At 36.7% G+C, this 27238-nt stretch overlaps 1 protein-coding gene across 1 annotated transcript; it reads right to left on the bottom strand.

The window, feature by feature from the left end:
* On the bottom strand, positions 1-27238 carry LOC141702099 (uncharacterized). Its single transcript, XM_074505789.1, has 3 exons — positions 27158-27238; positions 26643-27076; positions 1-4 (listed from the first exon to the last, which is right to left on the bottom strand). The coding sequence occupies exons 1-3, from the start codon at positions 27179-27181 to the stop codon at positions 1-3; spliced, it is 462 nt and encodes a 153-aa protein (XP_074361890.1). The 5' UTR covers positions 27182-27238.

Here is a 27238-nt window from a genome sequence, read left to right as displayed (position 1 = left end):
TTACCTACAAAAAAGGTAAAAAATAAGTTGTCAGTAATTAAAAATTAAATTGAATAATAATTTATAATATTTGTAGTTATATTATATATATGATTTAATTTTTTTAAATAAATAAATAAGATTTTTTAAATTTTATTTTAAAAGATGTTAATATAATTTTTTTAGTAAGGTGTTAAGCAATATAGTAAATTTTGTTATTTCATTGTCTACCAAAACAGAATGATGATAAAAAAAAGAGTTACTGTAATAACCCCAATTTTTGAGAAATTTTGAAACCCTTATGAATAGTGTTTTTGCTGAACGAGAAAACTTTTCATGCCACACTATGTAGGGGTTCTGATATGGATATTCTGAGATTTTATTAGTACTTTATATGGAATATAAGTGTATGTAAAGATCGTCAGAATCCAATTCCGAACACTTTGATTTTTCCCGGAAATCCACAAGATACGGAGAGAATTGAGTATAAGGTAACAGGATAAAAAGGATTTAAATTAAAGGATTATAATAAAGGATCATAAAAAGGAATATAATGTATTGAGAAAGGTTAAGGGAACCTAAGTAATAAGATCCCGGGTATGATCCTTCAAACGATAAACGAGAACGAAAGTTAAGCGAACCGTATAACAGATCAGCGGTCATTAGGCAAACGATTAGGAAGTTAATCAAAGGGATTAATGGGAATGATGTCATCCAACCAATAGAAAGAAGACAAGGAAGGAAGGATGACATCATGTGGATGAGGTAAGCATGACATGGGAAGGAAGGAGGTGTGGTTGAATAAGGACCACACAAATTCAAGGGCAAGGTAGTAATTTACTAAATCAAATACAAATCAAGCCAACCAAGCTAGCAAAATCATTTCATCAAAAATCAAAAAACAACCAAGGCATTTGTTCTTCATCTTAGCTCTCGGCTTTTTACTTTTTTAAAGGCAAGATTTTTCAAAATCAAGATCCAAGCATCCTAAATTGGTAAGAAAATTCCCTAATCATCTTTATGCTTAGTTATGGCTATATCATGAGTTTAAGCCATTAATTCTTTCTCTAACTTCTTCATTTAATCAAGGAAGAAGACAATGAATAGTGTTTTCAAGTTTTTAACTTGAACTTTTTCTTGTTTTTCTTGAAGATCCAAGCTTTCCTAAGGCTTCTCAAAGCTTCTTAAGGCTTCTTAGCTCCACCCACCACTTCAAGGAAGGTATACCATTTCCAAACCCTAGGTTCATATATATTATAAGGTGATTTTGAGTAGTGGGTTGATATTGTATCTTGTTGTTATGATTTAGAGTTTGAGATTTGGAATGGTAGTGAATGGAATGGTAATTATTGTGGTTTTGATTTAAAAGAACTTAAGAATGATTAAAGTTAAGTTTAAGCATAAGTATGAAAGATTAAATTGAATTGGTTGGGGTGGTTATGATGTGATAAGGATGGAGGATGGTTGTATGTTGGATTTGAGGTTGATTTGGGTTGATTGTGGATGGTTTAAAAATTGGAAATCGCGTAAACATAGCCGTCGTAACGTCCGATTTTCTTTGGACTGTTTTTGTGCATAGCATTAGGACCCGAGAACCCCCTGCTAGATTGTGACCACTGCCATGTTTAGATAGCTCATGTTGCGAGCTTCGTTTTGATATGTAGTTCGTTCGATTCCGATTTACGGTTTAGGAGAAACGACCGTTTCAGGTAACGGCGTTTCGCGAACGAAACTTTTTCCCTCGCCTTACTTTGGAATGTAGGTTAAAGACCAAAAAGGGTTATTTAATGTGTGAAACATTTATGGTAAGTGTGTTAGGCAGTTGGTAAGTCATTCGCGAAGGAATCGCTTTAAAACTCGTAAAGGTTAAATTATTAAAAATGGTGGAGCCGAGGGTACCCGAGTGACTTAAGCGAATCGGTGAGCGCAAAACTAGCATTAGAGTCTAAGTTAGTTAAATCATAGATTTACAAGTGATTTTGGTTTAATTCCAACTTACTTGTTGTTTATAGGTTATCAGACTCGTCCCGAGCCTTTCTCACCCCCAAGTCGCTCAGGCAAGTATTCTATCCGTTATACTGTTGTTGTGATGTATACACTTGTATATGCATTATCTTGCGATAGATGCATGTTGGTTATTTAGCAAATTCTTGCGATATATTGTAGCATGTGATATGGTATATATGCATGCCTGTTTCATATTCTTGAAATATATATTTGTTGATTCAGTTGATAATACCTATGCTAGAGGATAGCGGTAACTTGCATATACCCTTAGTATAGGGACCCAAAAGGTGGAAATATTTTCTAAACCGGGAGTCGAGGATCCCGAGTAGATTTTGTATATATGTATATATATACATATATATTTATATAAATATATGGTTATAGTTTTCCAAACTATAAATCGAATAAGGTTTATTCGATAACTTTAACTTTATTTTATTATTGAATATTATTTTGAATATTCATTCGAGGACTTATGACTCCTTTTACTTTATTAATGAATATTATTTTGAATATTATTCGAAGGCGTATGACTCCTTTTATTTATTTATCTGAATATTATTTGAATATTCATTCGAAGGCTTATGACTCAGTTTATATTATTTAATGAATATTATTTGAATATTCATTTGAGGATCTATGACTCCGATTATTTGCTGAAATATATTCTTTATTTTATTAAAGAATAAGATGTCAATAATCAAACTTATTTTCGATTATTCAAATAAAGATAATACTTTCATATAAGTATAGCTTTGGTTAATTAATACTCGTTTCAAGTATAAATTTTAATACTTCTACTTCAATTATTTTTATAAAGACTATTCTTTATGGGAATATTATTTAATTAATAATATTCAGATATTTTCTAATATTCTGGGGACTGATTTACTTCATTAAATCAGCCTTACTCCAAACACTCTTTAAAGTGTTTTCGAGTCTTCAAAATGATTTTTAAAAGTCAGAGCGGATCCCAAAACTCATTTTTATATTTAAGATCTTCCTTTTTAAAGGGGATTTAAATACTCGCTCAAACCTGGGGAATCCGGCTCTGTGGTGTATTTTATATTCGCAACGAGGTTGCTGTTTTGAGAAAACAATTTGATTACTTGCCCAATGTTCGGGAAGTAAGTCCATTTGATTGAGTCGGCATAAGCGACAGGCCGGGGTACGGTCTATTATTGTGTAAGTGGCTGGGTGGCAGTCCATCAACGCGTGAGGGGCCGGGGTACGGTCTAGCGCGAGGTCCTAATGCGTCCAGGGTGATGACCGGTGAGGAATTCATCCATCTACAGTAGAAAAGGTTACTTATTGGTATCTTTGCCTGATCAGCGAGATATCGGGTTTATGCCAAAATTCTTTTCCTTTCCAAAATTCATTGGATGTTTCAAACTCTGTTCATACTTTACATAACAGAGGTTCCAGGAAATGTTTAAGAGATATATATATGTGGATATATATATATCGGGACTAAATAAAGTATCTCGTAACTTTATTTCATTCAATAATATTTCAAAGATTGAATCTATTCAAGTCTTATCTTGTGGTCTCATCAGTGGAATGAACTTTTGAAATTGATTATAACTTGAACGGTAGTAGTTCAAGTAGTATTTGGGAATGATATAAGTGTAGTGAAGTATTTGGTAACTTCATCTTTTAAACTTATATCTAATTAATAATTGTCTTATGAATGACAAAGATTTTCAGAAAAACGTTGAGACAAGGTTAGATATATGAGATCACCTTGCAACGATATTTTTATACAGTTATACAATGGGACTTTGTGTATATTATGCATGGAAGAGGACTTCCATTACTTTGAAAAGTATATATGTATATATACTGAATATTTTGCGACTTCATCGCATTAAGATATCAAACTTGGTTCATTTCTTTTGACCAAGATTTTCATGAGTATTATGAGTAGACTCATATACTATTAATCATTATACATATTATTTTGGTGGGCTTGCTGCTCACCCTTGCTTTCTTCTTTCATCACACAACATCAGATAGATAAGATGAACAGGACCAAGCTCCCAATTCGCGATCGGATAGGAAGCGTTTCGCAGCTTCCTATAGGCATTGAAGTCACTGTAGCTGAGGTAGGGAACTACCAATAGACTAGGCTTCAACTTTTGATGTACCAGATTTATGTATATTTATGAATTGTAATAATGGCAATGAAATGTAAATTTATTCAGAACCTTTTTAAGGTGTATTGACATATAATTCTGGAATAAAATGACTTGTGATTATTTTTGGATGTTCATCTCTGAGACTATAACGTGTGGTGTGTGTGTTTATTGTGGGGTCACAGTACAGAGTAGTTGAGAAATTATTAAGATTGGGTGTTAATAAGGGAAATGGAACTCGTGACAACCCGGATCCCCGACCCCGGATCTGGGGGTGTTACAGAAATGGTATCAGAGCTAAGCGTTATAAACCTCAGAGATGATGGGACGTTAAGATAATAAGTTCACTAAGATAATAAGAACTCTTGCCAAGTTCATAGTCGGACTACCTAACGTAGTACTGACAGTTAAAACCCTTATGGGAACCCTTATAAATATCGTGATAGGAGCGTAGTTCGTTATCGTATATGGTAGCGGGACTCCGAACCCTGAGGTTGAGGAGCAACAGCGCGATGATGTTTTATTACTAATTGGAGATCGGATTGTGGATCCGATAGAGTGTCCTAATGCAGGACCGGATGATGTTGATATTGAGGATGTAGCGGTTGAGGATGTTGTCCTAGAGGGATAGTTGTTGAGGAGGATCCCATGGAGGATCCTGACAAGATTGGATAAAGGACCACTGATGAATTGATGACCATGGTTAGGTCGACTACCAGAGGTAGGATTGGCCGGTCACTACCGGAGGTTCGTTCAAGTTTGTAAAGATAGTAACCCCTTTAACGCGGCTTACTCGTAAGACTGAGAAGTTCGAATGGACAGAGAAATGCGAGAACAGCTTTCAAGAACTGAAGCAGAGGTTGGTGATGGCCCCTATGCTGGCATTGTCGGATGGAAAAGGAGATTTTGTGATGTGTAGTGACGCTTCGCATAAGGAATTAGGGTGCTTCATATACAGCACAGCAAAGTAATCGCGTACGCGTCAAGACAATTAAGGGAATATATAATTCGATATCCCCGCCCATGAGCTTAGGATCGTGGCAATAGTTTTACCCTAAAGATTGGAGGCACTACTTGTATGGAGAGAAGCGCGAGAATTACCTAAGCCATAAGTGCTCTAGTACATTTTCACGTAGAAAGAGCTCAACATATGCCAGAGGAGGCAGTTAGAGCTAATCAAGAATAATGATTGGGAGATTCTTTATCATTCAGGGAAAGCCATTATGGTGGCTGATGCCCTTAGTAAAAAGGAGAGACTCAAGATGATAATGTCTTTGGGAGAGTTTATAAGAGGTTTTGGAAATAGTAGTGAAGGTAACCGGAGCCGGTACCGAAAGGCTGTTTGAGATTGCAATACAGTCTGAATTATCGGAAAAGATCATATTGTGCCAAAAAAAGTTATGAATGAAGGCAGAGAGCCAACAATTAGATAAAAGATTAATATCGAGAAAGATGATAAGGGAATAATGAGGTATTCCTATAGAATTTGGGTTTCGAAAGTTCAAGAGTGTAAGGATGAGAACTTAGATGAGAGCCATAGTTTGAGGAATAAGATTTAGAGCAAACCCTGAACGCGATAGTCAGGGAGGTCGCCATCAAGATAGAAGGAACCCATAACATAATGAAGTGGAAAATGAGGATTTTAACGTATAAGATAACCCCAAGTATGGGGAGTAGGAAGAAATATTTAGACTGAGAAAACAAAAGTCGAGCGAGATAAGGAGACCCGAGACGGTACTCCTATACGGAAATTTATGGACCTGTCTAGACAGAACTTAGACTATTATCCCCAACCACCACCCTGAGGGGACAATGCGGCAGGAAATTCTTTCATGACCTTTAAGTCGCTAAGCTCTCAGAGTTCTAAGGAACAGGTTGACCCAGTCGAGGCAAGAGCCTGGCTAAAGGAAATAGAGGAATCATTTGAGATTCTAAATGATTGACGAATCACAAAAGACTATTTTTATCACTTACCCTCCTAAGAGAGAGGCCACCCGCTGGTGAAAGGCCAAGGAAGGCACGGAGCAAGAGATTATAATAAACTGATTAAAGTTCAGTCAATTGTTTTCAGGAAGGTACTGCCCAAAGTTATGGAGATAGTGTAAAAGCTTTAGAGCCAGAACAAAGGCGGACGAGTATGATGAATTGTGAATCTAAGTTGTAAAAAGTTGTCAAGATTCGTTCTAAGGACACGAATCCAGAATGACGGGACGTTTGAAATCTATGCTTATGTTGTGTTGGTTCATGAATTAATGATAAGAGAAAGGAAAATAAAAAGGAATTGAAGTGGAAAGGAATATAAAGGCATTAGAGTTTGAGGAATGATAAGGGAGTTGGGTATGAGGAAACCCTAAAGACTCGTAGCAATAGAAATAGAAAAGTATGCCTTCGTCAGGATGAGGGTGATTCACCATGAGTTAAATTGATGGTTGAAGGAATAAGAGATACATATATTTTATCCCCTGTAAGTTGGGAGGATTTGAGGAAAACTTGAGATAGTTCGAAGGTTAAATATGAGACGCGGATAGACTGAGGAGACAAGGAAGTAAGAAATTAGGAAAATTGGATGAAGGAAGTAACCTTCAAGAATGTGAAGTGTAAGATCGATGGCTTGATACCCAGAAAGGGAGACGCCAGATATGAGAGATATCCCAACATTGAGGTGACTGTTGAGAAACAACAAAAGTAAATAAGGAATTATTAAGAAGAAGTTCACGTTGAACACGACCAATATCTTCCAGAACATCCTTGTTATCGTTACCAAATTAGGCAAGATAAGCGGATGACCATTGTTATCTTTTGGAGGCCATATGGATTGACCTCAATTTGAATAAGGATGCTATTATGAAATTAGGCATTTACTATCGAGGTGGGAATGATTGAATAAGATACCCATATCAGGGATATATGACTTTATTTATCCATGGAAGGATGCAGGTACCTTTTAAAGGTGGAATTAAGGATAGAACATCGGTAACTTAAAATGAATCCTAGGGGAATGCATAAAGGTTGGCATTTCACCCTTAATAGGGATAGTATGAGTTTTGACAGTATGAATTGGAAAGGGTTAAGGTAGTAACAACCTTTAAGGATCAATGGAGAAATTTTTTTCAGAAGTATATAGACTATGATTCTGGTATTAGTAAATGGTATTTTGATATGCCCTGTATCTAGGGAATACAGGAAGAACGATTGAAGGATAACCTTAGAGGTTTACAAGGAGAAAGGTAATATTCAAAATTCTCAAGAATAGAAATGTTGATAAAGGAAATATGACGTAATTATAATGTTGCCAAGTGGGGCACGTGTTAAACCACGAGAAAGTATGGATCGAACCAGTAATGGTCGAAATTGTTCAGGGCAATTAGGACTTAAGATAAAAGATGTTCTAATTATGATTGAGAGTCAGTCATGACAGTGATTAACCTCTAAAGACTGAGGCAATAACTTATGGAAAAATGGTGATTTTTTTTTTACTCATCAGATTTTAAGGAAAGCATTTTCACATAAGCTGTGATTGAAATAAGGTAGAAAATTTATTTGGAGATGGTTAAAGTGACATTGACTGTAAGGAAATTTTACTATCAGGAAAGGCCAAAGAGGTGGCCGACACTCTAAAGGTAAGTGGATAATTATAGGCGCGTGTGCCAAAAGAGAACAGTGATGATGGTTAAAAATGTGAAGGTTGAATTATGGTTTGGATGATTGACATTCCTTCTGATGACTGTGCAATACCCAACCGTAATAGTAGTTGGTAAAGGTTTAATTCGTGTAATCTCCATGAACGGGATATCTATCTTAGAAGATACTATCTTGAGAATAAGCCAGGACCATGTTTCAAAAAAAAGACTAGACGAACCTTTGAGTAAGTCTTCTATTTAAGGCATATGATTTAGAATGGTATTAACCTGCTATCGTTGCTTTGAGCGAAACTCTTCTGCAATTTTATCTGCTTCATGTCATGTATGTATGTCAGAATCAGGAGTGTACTCCATGAATCAAGAATGGTGATTATGTTAACTCCTTAGAAGAATTAGATACGACATATATGGACTCCGTATGGTTAGCTATTAAGACTTCATAGAAAATGAATGACTACAGTAGGTCAGTGGTGGACCATAGTAAGGCAGCAATGATTCTGCGAGTATTGAGCTGATTACAACCGTGAGAGTTGTATTGGAATGGGTGTTGAGATTGAGTACCACTAATCGGGTCGTGGTAGTGTATAAGTTATCGTTGATAGACTAATTAAGTAGAGTATCTACCTAGTGAATTATTATTCTTCCTTATCAATAGAGAGTCGTATTATTATACGAGGAAGGTTGCAGTGCAAGCATAGAATTCTAGTAACGATGATGTCTAGAATGAGATCCCAGGTTCGATTTTCGATATCGAGGGAGTTTCAAAGGTGATTATGTATAAGCTCGAGGAAGAGCATGGGTCCATAGAATGATGGACGGAATGGCGAAAATATTTAGGCATGGGAAATACGATGCTATAATACTTGATGCTGATATAAATACGTTTATGTTTTGTTCTCCTATGACAAACCTCTATAGTTCAGAGGTAAGTTCCAAGCCAGATATTTTGTGGCAGTATATATATTTTTTTTATATATACAATTCTCTTCAGTTCGTTCTTTTCTCTTCTTTTCATTTCATGTAATCTGAGAAGAACAACCCTTCCAGAAGGGGAGGTATTGCCGAATGACTATCTATCTGTGTGATAGAAGCCGAGTAGGATACCAGCTATTGTTTAATTGCTTGTCAAGTACTAAAGCCTGGCCACCTTCTGTACTAACTATGCAATATAACAAGTGTTCATGATCATAGTGATCTCTCAATAAATTCCTTTACTTCTATTTGATTGATCAAATTCCGGAAAATAGAAACAACTGAAAAAGGAGTAATAAAGTGGTGGTAGTATGCGGAATGGGAACACATTCGTGATACTAAGGTTGACGTGGTTATTAAAAGGTTATAGAACGCTAACGAGCAAAAGTATAACCAGTATAATATTAGGAACGGAAGGTGATAGCGATTACGAACTGGAAAAGAATGGGTATTGAGAAGCAAAAGCTTTAATGTTAAAAAGCTATAATGAGAGTCTGTGCAATAGACTTGAAAGAAATTAGAATGATCACTTAACACGGATTGAGATTTCTTACGACAATAGATCATATGTCAGTATTGAGATATCGCCTTATGAGATCCTTGAAGGAAGACAATGTCGATCTCCCTTATGTTAGGATGAAGTTGTAGAGCGCAAGATGCTCGGACCCGCAGTAGTCCAAAGGACCAAGGATATGATAGATCTAATCAGAGGACGGCTGGTAGTAGCCCAAGATGGACATGATAAGTATGTTGATTTCACACGAAAGGATAAAGAGTATGAAATAGGGGACCTAGTAATGTTATAGGTATCCCTTAGAAAGGATTGATGAGGTTCGGAAAGAAAGGAAAGCTAAGTCTACAATTTGTTGGACCCTTGGATATGTTAAGACGTTTGGGAAGTTAGCATATGAGCTAGCCCTAACCCCGAACATGTAGCAGGTCGTAACGTGTTCCACGTATCAGTGTTAAGGAAGTGTAATGCAGATGCCAGATAAATAGGGGCACATGAGCGCATAGAGATGCAACCCGACGTAACCTATATGGAGCAACCAGGAAGGGTTGTTGAGTGAAAAGGGAACAAGTGCTTTGGAGAAGGGTTATCAAACTATTCAGAGTTTGATGGAAGAACCACAATGTGGGAAAATTTACTTGAGAGTTAGAAAGTGTAATGCTAAGAAAGTATCCCTATTCATTTTCTATCTGATTCCGGGACGGAATCCTTTTAAGGAGGGGAGACTGTAATAACCCCAATTTTTGAGAAATTTTGAAACCCTTATGAATAGTGTTTTTGCTGAACGAGAAAACTTTTCATGCCACACTATGTAGGGGTTCTGATATGGATATTCTGAGATTTTATTAGTACTTTATATGGAATATAAGTGTATGTAAAGATCGTCAGAATCCAATTCCGAACACTTTGATTTTTCCCGGAAATCCACAAGATACGGAGAGAATTGAGTATAAGGTAACAGGATAAAAAGGATTTAAATTAAAGGATTATAATAAAGGATCATAAAAAGGAATATAATGTATTGAGAAAGGTTAAGGGAACCTAAGTAATAAGATCCCGGGTATGATCCTTCAAACGATAAACGAGAACGAAAGTTAAGCGAACCGTATAACAGATCAGCGGTCATTAGGCAAACGATTAGGAAGTTAATCAAAGGGATTAATGGGAATGATGTCATCCAACCAATAGAAAGAAGACAAGGAAGGAAGGATGACATCATGTGGATGAGGTAAGCATGACATGGGAAGGAAGGAGGTGTGGTTGAATAAGGACCACACAAATTCAAGGGCAAGGTAGTAATTTACTAAATCAAATACAAATCAAGCCAACCAAGCTAGCAAAATCATTTCATCAAAAATCAAAAAACAACCAAGGCATTTGTTCTTCATCTTAGCTCTCGGCTTTTTACTTTTTTTAAAGGCAAGATTTTTCAAAATCAAGATCCAAGCATCCTAAATTGGTAAGAAAATTCCCTAATCATCTTTATGCTTAGTTATGGCTATATCATGAGTTTAAGCCATTAATTCTTTCTCTAACTTCTTCATTTAATCAAGGAAGAAGACAATGAATAGTGTTTTCAAGTTTTTAACTTGAACTTTTTCTTGTTTTTCTTGAAGATCCAAGCTTTCCTAAGGCTTCTCAAAGCTTCTTAAGGCTTCTTAGCTCCACCCACCACTTCAAGGAAGGTATACCATTTCCAAACCCTAGGTTCATATATATTATAAGGTGATTTTGAGTAGTGGGTTGATATTGTATCTTGTTGTTATGATTTAGAGTTTGAGATTTGGAATGGTAGTGAATGGAATGGTAATTATTGTGGTTTTGATTTAAAAGAACTTAAGAATGATTAAAGTTAAGTTTAAGCATAAGTATGAAAGATTAAATTGAATTGGTTGGGGTGGTTATGATGTGATAAGGATGGAGGATGGTTGTATGTTGGATTTGAGGTTGATTTGGGTTGATTGTGGATGGTTTAAAAATTGGAAATCGCGTAAACATAGCCGTCGTAACGTCCGATTTTCTTTGGACTGTTTTTGTGCATAGCATTAGGACCCGAGAACCCCCTGCTAGATTGTGACCACTGCCATGTTTAGATAGCTCATGTTGCGAGCTTCGTTTTGATATGTAGTTCGTTCGATTCCGATTTACGGTTTAGGAGAAACGACCGTTTCAGGTAACGGCGTTTCGCGAACGAAACTTTTTCCCTCGCCTTACTTTGGAATGTAGGTTAAAGACCAAAAAGGGTTATTTAATGTGTGAAACATTTATGGTAAGTGTGTTAGGCAGTTGGTAAGTCATTCGCGAAGGAATCGCTTTAAAACTCGTAAAGGTTAAATTATTAAAAATGGTGGAGCCGAGGGTACCCGAGTGACTTAAGCGAATCGGTGAGCGCAAAACTAGCATTAGAGTCTAAGTTAGTTAAATCATAGATTTACAAGTGATTTTGGTTTAATTCCAACTTACTTGTTGTTTATAGGTTATCAGACTCGTCCCGAGCCTTTCTCACCCCCAAGTCGCTCAGGCAAGTATTCTATCCGTTATACTGTTGTTGTGATGTATACACTTGTATATGCATTATCTTGCGATAGATGCATGTTGGTTATTTAGCAAATTCTTGCGATATATTGTAGCATGTGATATGGTATATATGCATGCCTGTTTCATATTCTTGAAATATATATTTGTTGATTCAGTTGATAATACCTATGCTAGAGGATAGCGGTAACTTGCATATACCCTTAGTATAGGGACCCAAAAGGTGGAAATATTTTCTAAACCGGGAGTCGAGGATCCCGAGTAGATTTTGTATATATGTATATATACATATATATTTATATAAATATATGGTTATAGTTTTCCAAACTATAAATCGAATAAGGTTTATTCGATAACTTTAACTTTATTTTATTATTGAATATTATTTTGAATATTCATTCGAGGACTTATGACTCCTTTTACTTTATTAATGAATATTATTTTGAATATTATTCGAAGGCGTATGACTCCTTTTATTTATTTATCTGAATATTATTTGAATATTCATTCGAAGGCTTATGACTCAGTTTATATTATTTAATGAATATTATTTGAATATTCATTTGAGGATCTATGACTCCGATTATTTGCTGAAATATATTCTTTATTTTATTAAAGAATAAGATGTCAATAATCAAACTTATTTTCGATTATTCAAATAAAGATAATACTTTCATATAAGTATAGCTTTGGTTAATTAATACTCGTTTCAAGTATAAATTTTAATACTTCTACTTCAATTATTTTTATAAAGACTATTCTTTATGGGAATATTATTTAATTAATAATATTCAGATATTTTCTAATATTCTGGGGACTGATTTACTTCATTAAATCAGCCTTACTCCAAACACTCTTTAAAGTGTTTTCGAGTCTTCAAAATGATTTTTAAAAGTCAGAGCGGATCCCAAAACTCATTTTTATATTTAAGATCTTCCTTTTTAAAGGGGATTTAAATACTCGCTCAAACCTGGGGAATCCGGCTCTGTGGTGTATTTTATATTCGCAACGAGGTTGCTGTTTTGAGAAAACAATTTGATTACTTGCCCAATGTTCGGGAAGTAAGTCCATTTGATTGAGTCGGCATAAGCGACAGGCCGGGGTACGGTCTATTATTGTGTAAGTGGCTGGGTGGCAGTCCATCAACGCGTGAGGGGCCGGGGTACGGTCTAGCGCGAGGTCCTAATGCGGCCAGGGTGATGACCGGTGAGGAATTCATCCATCTACAGTAGAAAAGGTTACTTATTGGTATCTTTGCCTGATCAGCGAGATATCGGGTTTATGCCAAAATTCTTTTCCTTTCCAAAATTCATTGGATGTTTCAAACTCTGTTCATACTTTACATAACAGAGGTTCCAGGAAATGTTTAAGAGATATATATATGTGGATATATATATATCGGGACTAAATAAAGTATCTCGTAACTTTATTTCATTCAATAATATTTCAAAGATTGAATCTATTCAAGTCTTATCTTGTGGTCTCATCAGTGGGATGAACTTTTGAAATTGATTATAACTTGAACGGTGGTAGTTCAAGTAGTATTTGGGAATGATATAAGTGTAGTGAAGTATTTGGTAACTTCATCTTTTAAACTTATATCTAATTAATAATTGTCTTATGAATGACAAAGATTTTCAGAAAAACGTTGAGACAAGGTTAGATATATGAGATCACCTTGCAACGATATTTTTATACAGTTATACAATGGGACTTTGTGTATATTATGCATGGAAGAGGACTTCCATTACTTTGAAAAGTATATATGTATATATACTGAATATTTTGCGACTTCATCGCATTAAGATATCAAACTTGGTTCATTTCTTTTGACCAAGATTTTCATGAGTATTATGAGTAGACTCATATACTATTAATCATTATACATATTATTTTGGTGGGCTTGCTGCTCACCCTTGCTTTCTTCTTTCATCACACAACATCAGATAGATAAGATGAACAGGACCAAGCTCCCAATTCGCGATCGGATAGGAAGCGTTTCGCAGCTTCCTATAGGCATTGAAGTCACTGTAGTTGAGGTAGGGAACTACCAATAGACTAGGCTTCAACTTTTGATGTACCAGATTTATGTATATTTATGAATTGTAATAATGGCAATGAAATGTAAATTTATTCAGAACCTTTTTAAGGTGTATTGACATATAATTCTGGAATAAAACGACTTGTGATTATTTTTGGATGTTCATCTCTGAGACTATAACGTGTGGTGTGTGTGTTTATTGTGGGGTCACAGTACAGAGTAGTTGAGAAATTATTAAGATTGGGTGTTAATAAGGGAAATGGAACTCGTGACAACCCGGATCCCCGACCCCGGATCTGGGGGTGTTACAGTTACTGGCCTTTTTTGACAATTAGATACCAAATGTTAGCTGTAGCGTTTTGCAGTAATTTTAATTAATTGTTTTACTAAAAAATTAAATTAGTTGTTTTAACTAGTAAATTGAATTTAATAATTTCGAATGAAATTATTTAGTAAATAAATGTTTTAATTAATTTATTGTATTATATACTTCGAAAAACACATAGAAGTATTTTTTTACCAAAATTAACTTTTTTGGGACCAAAAACTTATTTCGAAAAATAATTAGAAAATATTTATATTAAAATTTTCATTTGGTTAAATATTTAATTTAATTCAAAAGACTATTCTTTTGCCATAAAGCTACCTTTCAAACACGGTTGTTAGTTATTAAGTAACTTGTAACTCGTGAGAAAATAATAAATCGAAGAGTTATAGAATTGTTGCATATTTGGTTGATTTTTTAGCAAATATTTTAAAATCACCAAAAAAAAGTTAGAAAAATTTATATTTTTGGTAATTTCTTAATTCAAATCTATAAATTTATATTTCAAACGATAAACTTAGAAATAAATAACTGCTTCAAGTTTTTTTTATATTAAGGCTAAATATAAATATAAAAATAGGACTTTACCTAGCTTAAATCAGGATTTTATTGTAACCTGATTAAAATATGGGCTTTTCAAAAAATGTGGGCAGATTTTTACGAAAAAATGACAAAAATACCTTATTTTTGAAAAAATTTAACAAAAATAGTCATTCTGAAAAAAGTGGTGGTAGTTGGGTATTTTATATATACTCCACTGCCGGTTGGGTATCTTATATAAAGTGGATACTCCAGAGACAGTTGGGTATCCATCGGCCAAAGTTCGACAACTTTTCAAAAATTAGTTATTTTTGTCAAGACAGATTTTATCCAAAAATATAAAGCCTTTTAAAAGCCCTAAGCCAAGACTTGTTCGGATTGAACTTCACCGGCCTTTGACAGAATCATGTCAGGCCAAATTTTCAGGTCCCGATTTGTTGATATCACTGCTCATCATATTCACGCTAGTTTGACTCCCAGGGCGGCCAGCTTGTGACAACGCAATGGACGTTACTTCATTTTTTCTCAACACGGGGAGATGTATGTTGGTGTCTTTCTAACAATATGATGTCATTCGTTGATTATTTTTATCTTTGTTGTGGTACAGTTTTCATTTTTTTTTATTCTACAATCAATCACCAGCTCTTGCCATCCAATTTTGAGAAATTACTGAAATTTTGAAAATATATTAAAAATAAATTACTAGAGTACCAAATATTACAAGTCCAGTATCATGAGTCCCAAATAATATAAAATAGTTTCTCTGTTTTTTAATATTTATCATTTAAATTTTCTGCATGTTATTTAAAGTACTCTGATTGTATAGTAAAATAGACATTTCATAAAAGTTTTTTTTGTGAATTATAGGGGGTGTTAAGTTGATGGTTAATGTGTCATCGAAATCTTAATGCATGTGATAGTATTTGAATTATCAATTTTGTAGTGGGGAATGGGAATTTCATTTCCTCTTAGTGGCGTAAATCAAACTCACCATACAACCCATTTCATTCTCATTCTCATTAACCCTCATTCCCATACCCTGCATCCAAATGCCTGCATAGTATACTTTTGTATATTTTGATTGAAAAAGTATAAATTTTAAAATTGTTGTTTTAAGTTGCCGACCAAAGTAGGGGTGTGTGCGCAGAAAAGTAAAATTTCAAATTTTAAAAAATAGAACGAAGATAAGCGATGGTAAAATCAAATTATTAGAGGAGCAAATTTAGCCGGATTACAAGATATGCATTTGATTAATAGTAAATTTTTTAAATGAGATTAGGGATTGGAATTTAAAAAATTAAAAATATCACGAATATACTTTCTATAAAATTTTTGAATATAGAGGAAACCTAGTGTCCATATATTAAATTAAAGATTGTGATATATGCACACTTTTTATGTGTTTTGGACTATGTTCCTAACTTCTATATTGGGCAATTAGAAATAAATTTTTTTTTAAATTTTTAAATATACTTATATTATTTAAAGTGAAATGGAAACCTGAATTAGTTTCTTAACAAATTGTTTGTTTTAACCATTCGAATTTTAACCTAAAAGTATGAAACAATATTAAAAACAAATAAAAAAACTAATAATCAATAAAGATTTGGCGAAGAAAATCAGCAAATTTTAAACAGATTAATTAATAGCCACTAATTAGTACTAAAAATAAAAACATAGCTCTCATTATTTTTGAGTCTCCGCAAAAAAATATTACACGTACGCTTTTAAAGTGAAGGCACATGCTCGTCGTAGCAATCATTCATATGTTAAATTGATTTAATTTTAAATTATTTTTATACTTAGCTCTTGATACGTATTTTAAAGTATATTGAAGCCGATCATATTTGCATTATTTTTGAATTTTTTCTTATATAGACAAAAGTTTAAACGATAATTTTTTTAAAAAAAATATTCAGTTTTGCGTTTCATTTCGAGGAATATAATTAAATTTAAAATTGAGCAAAGTTTAATTTTCAATTATCCCAAAAAAAAGTTAAGAACATCTACAATATACTAAAAAAGAGTATATGTGGTCATAACTAATGTGTCAAGTTATTATGTTATGGTTATTATGGTCACCACCTCAAAATAAATGTAATACCTACACAACTTATGTTAGATAATAACTCCCCTCTATTTCTTCAAAGTTATTGTAGAAATTTTGTGTGAATTTGGTTTCCTTAGTTTTTGTTGGTCTTGGATCTTAATAATCCGGTCTTGGGTCTTTCCTCTTTCTCACGGTACGAAAACTACTAACTTCTCGTTAGTACGTGTAGGACTTGTGTTTTAGAACGAGAATCACCTCACATCATTTCACCTCATTACAAAACTAATAAGACAATCCACAAAACAAATCAAGTATAGAAAAGATGGTTTGAACGTCAATTTCTTATTTAATCTCACTTTTTATATTGCTTAAAAATTTCCTCTTTCATATTCTCTCATTCTCTCTTCATTAATTCTAATACTTCGTTTCTCATTAGTCTGCACTATATCTCTTTTCTCCCCATTTTTAATTCCCTCTCATTCTGATTACTTATTCATGTTTTTATTTTTTTGACTAATTCATAATATTATAAAATTTTAAGTAAAATTTGTAAAATAAAATCTTTTATGACTTTTATATAACATACACAAGAAATTATTTTTACAATATCATAAAAATATTAATATATAATTTTTTTAATATAAACTTAAAATTAATTTTTACTAAATTAACACGTTCATTTTAAATAAATAAAATATTAACCGGACATGGGAGCCCGTACTAATCTAGTTTTAGTCCAAAACACAACGTCAGAGTGTGCATGTATTACTGGCCCAAATCAAAATAGGATTTACCATATACTCTCTAATACTGAGTTGTAATACTGTATGGTTATTTGGGCTTATTTGAATTTCTGGGCCAGCTTAGACCCTTCACAACCGGGAAGCCCAACCTACTTATACATGGTGTCTTTTTGCCAACTAGGCATTTGTTGGCATAAATGGGGACCATAGTTCTCCATTGCACAGACGAGAGATGCAAAGAAAGCCCACCGGGCCGGGTTTTGACCGGACCTTAAAAAATCCGGGCTTTGACCGGGCCGGACTTTTCAGGCTTTGACTTTAATCGGACCGGACCGGACTTTCCGAAAATGTCAGAACCCGTTTGGGTCCTCGAGGCGGGCCTAACCGGACTTTTTCTCGGGCCAGATCGGATCGGGCCGGGCTTTTTTCTAATTTAAATTGGATCGAGTTTTATTATAGATTCCGAAGACTACATATGTTAGCAACTATATCATCGTAAAAATATATTAGTTTACATGGAATACATTACTTCGTTGAAAATATTTAAGTTCGGCAAAAAATAAACATGTTTATAGAATGATATATTTTATCATTCTTATCCAAATATATATATTGTATTTACTATATTTTCTTTCATTATTTATGCAATGAAGTATATAAATAATATTATTAATCACAAATATGTAAATATATATGTGTTTAAAGTATTATTTATATTTATAGTATATGTGAATTCATAAATATATAAGAAAATATATTAGAATAATCAGATTTTAACCGGGCTTTTTCGGGTTTTTAATCGGGCTGGGCCGGGCCGAAGCCCGGCTTTTAGCCGGGCCGGACTTTACCTAAAAATATAAGGCCCATCGAGGCCCGAAGCCCGGGCCGGGCTTTGACCAGGCCGGGCTTTGACCAGGCCGGGTTTGACCGGATTTTGACCGGATCGGGCCGGGCCAGATTTTCGGGACCGGGTTTTTTGTGCATCTATAGTACAGGCACATTTACACTTCTTAATGGGTCCCATTTAAAATTTTATACTTACAAAATAGAGCAATGAAATCGAAGAAAACATATAAAGTTTGATTAAATAATATTTCTTTCCTCTGTTTTTAATTATCACATTTATAAAAAAATACACAGCTTAAGAAAAATTAAGACCTGAAAAAGATATATAAAGCTAAACATGGAAATACATGGTAAAAATTGCATTAAAATATAAATGAGATAACTATTTAGTAACAATTTTTTTTCAAAAATATGATAATAAAAAAGGGATGGAGGAAATATTAATGTAATAAGAAAAGCACTTGGACGGTACCCACCTAATAGAGGATAATACAAAGCCGGTTCACTTCGATTTTTGGGTAAAACTGAAATTGGAAGTAAATTTTCAGTTTTAAAAATTAAAAAATCGCAATCAAATCATTAGTTTGCTTTCTATTTTAAAAATTATGGTTCAATTATTATCAGCCCAGTTTCGATTTTAAAAACCAGAAAAAATAAAAATGATATCAGTAAAGTAAATAAAACATAATTAAAAACATAGTTTTGACCTCTGTAAAATTACCTGGTCTAAACAAATGATTACATTATCGAAATTTATACAAGTTGCCAACAGAAGTAAATATATATTTTTTAAATGTACGTTTAAGACTTAAGAGTGAGTCCGGAATAACTATTGCAGATTACTAGCAGGTTATCTTAGACTAAGGCCGGTCTGACTAATTATAAGGAATCACTATGTCTGGATTCTTCTTTCAAATTTTAGTTTCTAAAATTTATATAAATTATATAAACTATATATCATATATTCATTTATATTAATAATCGGTTAAGTTTTTTGAATCGTTAGAACCTATAATCGGTCGGTTCAATTTTTTTTTTACTCAATTTAATTCGGATCGATTTTGATCGATTTTTGTCTATTCCGACTCGATTTTGGATAATTTGTTTTTACTTATCCCTACCAGTAAGTGGTCGTGGTAATTTTAAAAAATATGCAATACTAAAGTTATGATATTTCCACTTTGCATGTCTCAGTGAGCACTAAATGGGCACGCATTGGGATGTTCTTATGATAAGTTGATATGGGTGAATATAAACTTAAGGCCCGTTTGTTTCCCACTTATAAGTCAACTTATCATTTACAAGTTCGTAACAACTTATCGATGAGTGTTTGTCGACTCAACTTATAAGTTGAATTTACAACTTATAAGTTGATAAGCTGAATGTTAGCAACGACGTACTTTTTTCAACTTATTTTGATTTTTCTCCTTTTTATTAACTTTACTTTTAAAAAAAATATGTTTTTAAATATTAATTTAATTTAAATTCATGAATTAAGATAATATTATATAAAAATTATTTATTTTAGTTCATTTTAATAAAAAAATATGACTTATAAGTAAAATTAACCAAACACTTATATAACTGATAGGGATAAATAAGTCCTGATTTTATAATTAATGGGCTGATAGGCCCAATAAGAAGATGTATGATATTCAGACCAGAAAGGTTAAGCCTGATGGACCAGATCAGGTCTGATGGAATAAAAGAGGCCCAAAAGCCCTGATTATTAATTAATTTCGTAATTAATTAATAAGGGAAAAATCAGCTATTGAGAAGAGTCCTGATAAGGATATAAATTCTTATAGATTATCCTCAAGGGGACCTAAAAGGATAAGGAATCAGTTTCCTACTATCTAGGACTCCAAAGTCCATTCTAATTATGAGACTTGCCCACCAAGTCTCATATACCAAGTCCAATTCAAGGACCACCAACATCTATATAAGGGGCCTCACCCCACAAATCAGAACTACGTTTTTTTGGCTTGATTATCTAATTCACAGAGATACGTAGGCATCTCGTAAAGGCAGATTGAGTCACGAAGCACGAGAGCAGCCATTAAAGGCCTTGAGCTCCCGAATCTTAGTAATAAATACAGCAAATAATAACCTTAGCTTTTTATCCATAACATTTGGCGCCGTCTGTGGGAAGGACAACAACCATGGCGAGAACACGGAGAACAATTGGAGCTCTAGAGGAAGGAACACCATCAGAGACAACCCAGGTGATTTCATCAACTGTGGAGGTTCCTCCCCATTCAACTTATGCATCTACTCAGGGGGAAGCCCAGACAGGGGCAACTCAACCTCAGCCACAAGGGACAACTCCCCCGACTATTCAAGGTACGAATCCTCAAGTTCAACAAGTACATATACCTGTGAATTCTCGACCCGTCGGGTATGAATATTCAACTGTTGTTACTACTAACCCCCCTTATGGGATGCCCCTTCACCCTGAGGTTGGAGGAAGCGGATATGCTGGGCGAAGTGAAGCACGAGGGCGGTCGCCCCCCTATATACGAGGTTTGGATCCTATCCCTGAGGATCGGGAATTTTCTGGTCCATACACTGAGAGAGACTCCGAATCTTCGGATGATGAAGTGGCCCCGAGAAGGAGGCGTCCTGGAAAAGAGCCAATGGCCGATGGAAGGCAACGCCCCCAAAGCACCCCAGGGGTGAATCCCCAAGAAGTGCAGGAAAAGATCAGGGCTCATGAGGCTGAAATCCAAAGGCTGAGGCGTGATTTGGAGGCTCACCAAGCCACCAGACCCCACATACCTCCTAGGGGGAGAAATCCTCCTCCTATCATAGACCTGGATGGTCCGGTAAGAAGAAGGGCTGCTGTCCCAAGAACTGATCCAAGCAATCTCCTTCCCCTTGGAGATCCTGACGATCCAACTCCACCCTTCACAGAAGAGATAATGAATGCCCATATCTCAAGGAAATTCAAGATGCCCACTATCAAAGCCTATGATGGCACGGGAGACCCCGCTAATCATGTTAGGACATTCTCTAATGCACTGTTGCTGCAACCCGTGAATGATGCTATAAAATGTCGGGCCTTCCCTCAAACCCTGTCGGGTATGGCTCAAAGATGGTACAGTCGCCTACCCCCAAATTCTATTGGATCATTCAGAGAATTAAGTCAGGCTTTTATTAAGCAATTCATCAGTGGAAGAGTCCATGAAAAAAGTTCAGCATCTCTTATGAGTCTTGTGCAGGGAGCTAAGGAATCCTTAAGAGATTACCTGAATCGTTTTACAAAGGAAGCTTTAAAAGTCCCAGACCTTGATGATAAGGTAGCCATGATAGCACTGCAACAAGGAACTAGGGATGAGTTTTTCAAGATGTCTTTGGCCAAACGACCCCCTGAGAGCATGTTGCAGCTCCAAGAGAGGGCAGGGAAGTATATCAAGGTTGAAGAAAGTATGAGGAAGACCGTAGTAAGTAATGAGCCCACTGGAGGCAAGAAACGAAAAACTGATTTGAAGTATATCGCTAAGGACAAATATCCTAGAACCGAACAAAACCCTGATTCAACCCCCAAGAAGGGAGGACCTGGGCAAAAGTTCACTGAATACGCTAAGCTGAATGCTCCCAGAAGTCAGATTTTGATGGAGATTGAGAAAGACAGAGATATTCGCTGGCCTAAGCCCTTGAAGGCTAATCCCGCCAAGCTAGATAAGGGCAAGTATTGCAGGTTTCACAAAGATGTTAGCCATGACACCGATGAGTGTAGGCAATTGAAAGATGAAATTGAGTTTTTGATTCGAAAAGGAAGATTGAACAAGTATACTGGAGATGGAGGGGACAGAAATAATAATGGAAGGAAGAACTTTGAAGATCGTAGGAGGGACCAAGACGATCAGGGGCGAAACCCCCAGCCTAGAGGACCAGTTATAAATACCATTTATGGAGGGCCGAGACCTCGAGGGCCTGTGATAAACACGATCTTTGGAGGTCCAACTGCTGCTGGATTGTCCAAAAATTCCAGAAAGGCATATACTAGAGAGGTTATGCATATTGTTGGAGAAGCCCCGAAGAGGGCCAGGACAGAAGTAACATTGGCTTTTGATGATTCCGACCTAGAGGGTGTGAAGTTTCCCCATGACGACCCGCTGGTCATAACACCAATAATAGGAAATAGCCCGGTTAAGAGGGTCCTTGTGGATAATGGTGCTTCTGTGGATATCTTGCTCCACGACACCTTTCTAAGGATGGGGTATAACGACTCCCAGTTAACACCAACCGACATGCCGATATATGGATTTGCTGGAGTAGAATGTCCTGTGGAAGGGATAATCAAATTGCCAACCACCATAGGTACGGAGCCAAGGCAAGCAACGCAGATGCTGGATTTCGTGGTGGTAAAGGCTAGTTCGACTTATAATGCTATCATGGGAAGAACAAGGATACATGCCTTCAAGGCAGTTCCCTCTTCCTACCACTCAGTCATGAAGTTTCCCACCCGAAACGGGATTGGAGAAGAAAGAGGAGATCAAAAAATGGCTAGAAGCTGTTATGTGGCCTCTTTGAGGGCAGATGGAGTCGGGGGGCAGGTTCTTCCTATTGAAGATATGGATGTTCGAGAAAATGATGAGAATAGAGGAAGGCCAGCAGAAGAATTGGTCTCGGTTCCTTTAGACCCCGAGAATCCTGAGAGGACGACTTTCATTGGAGCCACATTAGAGGAGCCCCTTAGAGGGAAGTTAGTGAAATTTTTGCAAGAAAATAGTGATGTGTTTGCATGGTCAGCAGCTGATATGCCAGGCATAGACCCGGAGTTGATTACTCACAAGCTAAACGTAGATCCAAGCCGGAAGACAGTGAAACAAAAGAAAAGAAATTTTGCCCCGGAAAGACAAGAGGCTATAAAGCAGGAAGTGGAAAAGCTCTTAGAGGCCGGTTTCATTGAGGAGATTCAATTTCCGGAGTGGTTAGCAAACCCTGTAATGGTGAAGAAGCCTAATGGAAAGTGGAGGATGTGTATAGACTTCACCGATCTGAATGATGCATGCCCCAAAGACTGTTTTCCGCTGCCTAGAATTGATACTTTGATTGATGCCACCGCTGGACATGAGATGCTGAGTTTCATGGATGGGTTTAGCGGATACAACCAGATCAAAATGCATAAGAATGACATTCCAAAGGTATCATTTATCACTGACTTTGGTGTTTATTGTTATCTTGTTATGGCGTTTGGTCTCAAGAATGCAGGAGCCACCTATCAGAGGTTGGTGAATAAAATTTTTAAGGATCTTATTGGGAAGACTATGGAAGTCTATGTTGATGACATGCTAGTCAAGAGTCTAGTAAAGACTGATCATATAACCCATTTGAGGGAAGCTTTTGAGGTCCTGAGGTACCACAAGATGATGTTGAATCCTACGAAGTGTGCTTTCGGAGTAGGATCTGGAAAATTCTTGGGATTGATGGTCTCAAAGAGGGGAATTGAGGCTAACCCCGATAAAATAAAGGAAATCCTGGACATGGAACCCCCAAAAACTGTCAAGGATGTTCAGAAACTCACAGGAAGGGTTGCTGCGCTAGGACGATTCATCTCCAAGTCAGGAGACAAGTGCTTGTCATTCTTCAAGTCATTAAAGAACATTAAAGACTTTGTATGGAGTGAGGAAAATCAGAAGGCATTTGAAGAGTTAAAGAAGTATATGGGCCAGGCCCCGTTGTTGGCCAAGCCAGTTCTGAGTGAAGTTTTATTCTTGTACTTGGCTGTTTCAGAAAGCGCCTTGAGCGCGGTGTTGGTTAAGGAGGAACTGAAAGTCCAGAAACCCGTATACTATGTCAGCAAAATTTTGCATGGTGCTGAGTTGAATTATTCAACCATTGAGAAATTCGCTTTAGTCTTGGTAATGGCTTCAAGAAAGCTGCGTCCTTATTTTCAAGCTCTCCAAATTGAAGTGCTAACAAATCAGCCACTGAGAAATATCATTCACAGTCCCAAGGCAAGTGGGAGACTGATTAAGTGGGCAATAGAGTTGGGAGAGTTCGATCTCAAGTATAAGCCACGTACGGCCATAAAAGCCCAGGCACTAGCTGACTTCGTGGTGGAATGTACCATACCCAACCAAGAAGTCGGGGGGCAGGAAGATACCATACCTCAAGACAAGAGAGTCGACAATGGGGACAGGGAGAAGAATGACAAGGAGAAAGAATATTGGGTTCTCTATTTTGATAGAGCATCAAAAACAAATTCCAGTGGAGCAGGGTTGGTTTTGCAAAGCCCTGATGGGTTCTTAATTGAGTATGCTATGAAGTTAGATTTTCCAACCACAAACAATGAGGCAGAGTATGAAGCCCTGATAGCTGGCCTTGGTCTAGCTGGGACACTTAGAGTCAAAAACTTAAAGGTCCGTGGAGACTCGAAGCTGATCATATCCCAGGTAAAGGGAGAATTTGAGGCAAGGGATGATACGATGGCTAAGTATGTCCGCCTAGTAAGGGCTGTGATGACCCAATTTAATGAATGCCATGTTGAACACATTCCGAGGGAAGAAAATGTTAAGGCAGATGCGCTATCAAAGTTCGCTTCGTCTGAGATTGAAGAAAGTTCAGGAAGTGTGTACTTCCGTGTTTTGAAGACACGGAGCATAGATGTTAAGCTAGTGGCTCCCACAGGCTTGGGGACGTCATGGATTGATCCCATCAAGGCTCACATTCAGACCGGTTGGTTGCCAAGTGATGCAACTGAAGCACGGAAGTTAACTGTTCGGGCACTAAGATACTCTTTGATAGATGGGATTCTTTACAAAAGATCTTTCGTGGTTCCCTACTTGAGGTGTCTCAGGCCCGATGAGGCACGCTTGGCTCTTGAAGAAGTACATGAAGGTATTTGTGGACAACACTTGGGGGGCAGGGCCTTGGCTCATAAGATAACTCGTTTAGGCTTCTATTGGCCAGAAATGATGGCTGATGCCAAAGAATATGTAAAGAAGTGTGACCGCTGTCAGAAGCATGCACCAATTGTTAGACAACCCCCTGAGATGCTGACCTCTATCAACTCGCCTATTCCCTTTGCCATGTGGGGGATGGATATTCTAGGGCCTTTTCCTATGGCCACGGCACAAAGGAAATTTCTGATTGTAGCCATTGATTATTTCACCAAGTGGATCGAAGCCAAACCCTTGGCCAAAATCACTACTAAGCAGGTTGCACAATTCCTGTGGGAAAACATTATGTGCCGATATGGAATTCCCCGTATCCTTGTCACTGACAATGGAACACAATTCAACAATGAGGAATTCAAGAAGTATTGTGAAGAAAATGAAATTGAGTTACGATTCACCTCTGTGGCTCACCCGCAAGCCAATGGACAAGCAGAGGTAGCAAATCGGATAATCCTGGATGGACTAAAGAAGAGGATCGAGAAGTCAAGAAATAATTGGGTAGATGAGATACTTCCAATATTATGGGCCTACAGGACTACTTGTAGAGTCACGACAGATGCAACTCCTTTCATGTTGGCATATGGGGCGGAAGCAGTAGTTCCCGTGGAGATATCACATTCCTCTCCAAGGATTCAGGCTTTCGATGAGAAAGAAAATGAGGAAGGGCAGAGATTAGCCCTGGATTTAATTGATGAAGTGCGAGATAAAGCACATGCAAAGATAGTAGAATATCATAAAAAAGCTTCATTCTACTACAACCTAAGGGTTAAAGAAAGGTTTTTTAAACAAGGCGATCTAATCTTGAGGAAGATAGAAGCATCTGGTGTAGGACAAAAAGGGAAGCTTGCCCCGAATTGGGAAGGGCCGTACACAGTCAAGAGTGTTCAAGGTAGAGGAACCTACAAGCTAGAGACTATGGATGGTTTTGAAGTCCCGAGAACTTGGCATGCACAAAACCTGAAGGTTTACTATGTGTAGGGAAGCCGGATACGATTCTCACTCGTCAGGATGGCGAGTAGGTTGAAAAGCACCTTGAAGCTTTGCTTGCTTAGGATTTATATGTTTTAGTTTTATTACGAAGTTTATTAAGACTTGTGTAAGGGACGAATCCCAGACAATTTTATGAAATTCATGAGTTCTTCAAAGTATGTTTGTGGCCTAACAAATAAAAATCAAATGCATGGATGCAAGCATAAAAGGTGATAAATGAAATAGATCTGATAGATGTTACAAAAGTTTGATAAATAAAGTCTCGAAAATAAAAAAAAACAAGCCACGCAGGGCTGAAAAAGCTCTAAGGAGCTGAAGTACCCTCGGCATCCATATCATCGTCCTCTCCACTCTCGCTGGATGTCTCTGTCATCTCAGAGGAGGAGGAAGAGCTGTCGTCCTCAGCAGGTCTGGAAGAAGACTCGGGAGGAGGAAGGAGTGGATCCTGAGGAACATGGTCCGAGACAACTACTCGGGTACGAAACCTCTGTAGCAAAGCCTCGTCATCAGGGCAGATATAGTCCGCCGGGTTAATATCAGGACAAGCCTCGTTCACGGTCCCAAGGGCCGTGTCCCAACCAGTCCTAAAAAACCCAGGAAAGACTGAATCATCCCTAATCCTCATGGATTGGGCAAACTCCTCCGAGTCCAGATAGTTGTCTATAGCTTTATCCTTCTCCGCCCGAAGTACCACCAGCTCGGCGTTAGACTCTCCGAGTTCTTCCTCCTTGCGCTTGAGCTTCTTCTCCAGGGTAGCGTACTTCTTCTGTTGCCTCCTGAGGGCATTATCGGCCTTATCAGAAGCCCGCTTCCATGATTCGGCTTGCCTCACAGCGCCTTGAAAATAGGCGTTAGACTGAAACAAAGCAATTAACAAAGTATAAGGCAAGAAAATGCTACAAGAACGAAAAATAAGTTCAAAAAAGAGAAGGCATACCGAAGCCAGAGACTGAGCTCCCATGAGCTTGATCCTCTCAAGATCAGGGGTGGCCACCACATCAGTAAAATCCTTGGGGGT

This window comes from Apium graveolens, unplaced genomic scaffold, assembly GCF_009905375.1.
Source record: "Apium graveolens cultivar Ventura unplaced genomic scaffold, ASM990537v1 ctg4630, whole genome shotgun sequence".
Taxonomy (NCBI): Eukaryota; Viridiplantae; Streptophyta; class Magnoliopsida; order Apiales; family Apiaceae; genus Apium; species Apium graveolens.
This window is presented reverse-complemented; position numbering and strand designations above follow the sequence as displayed.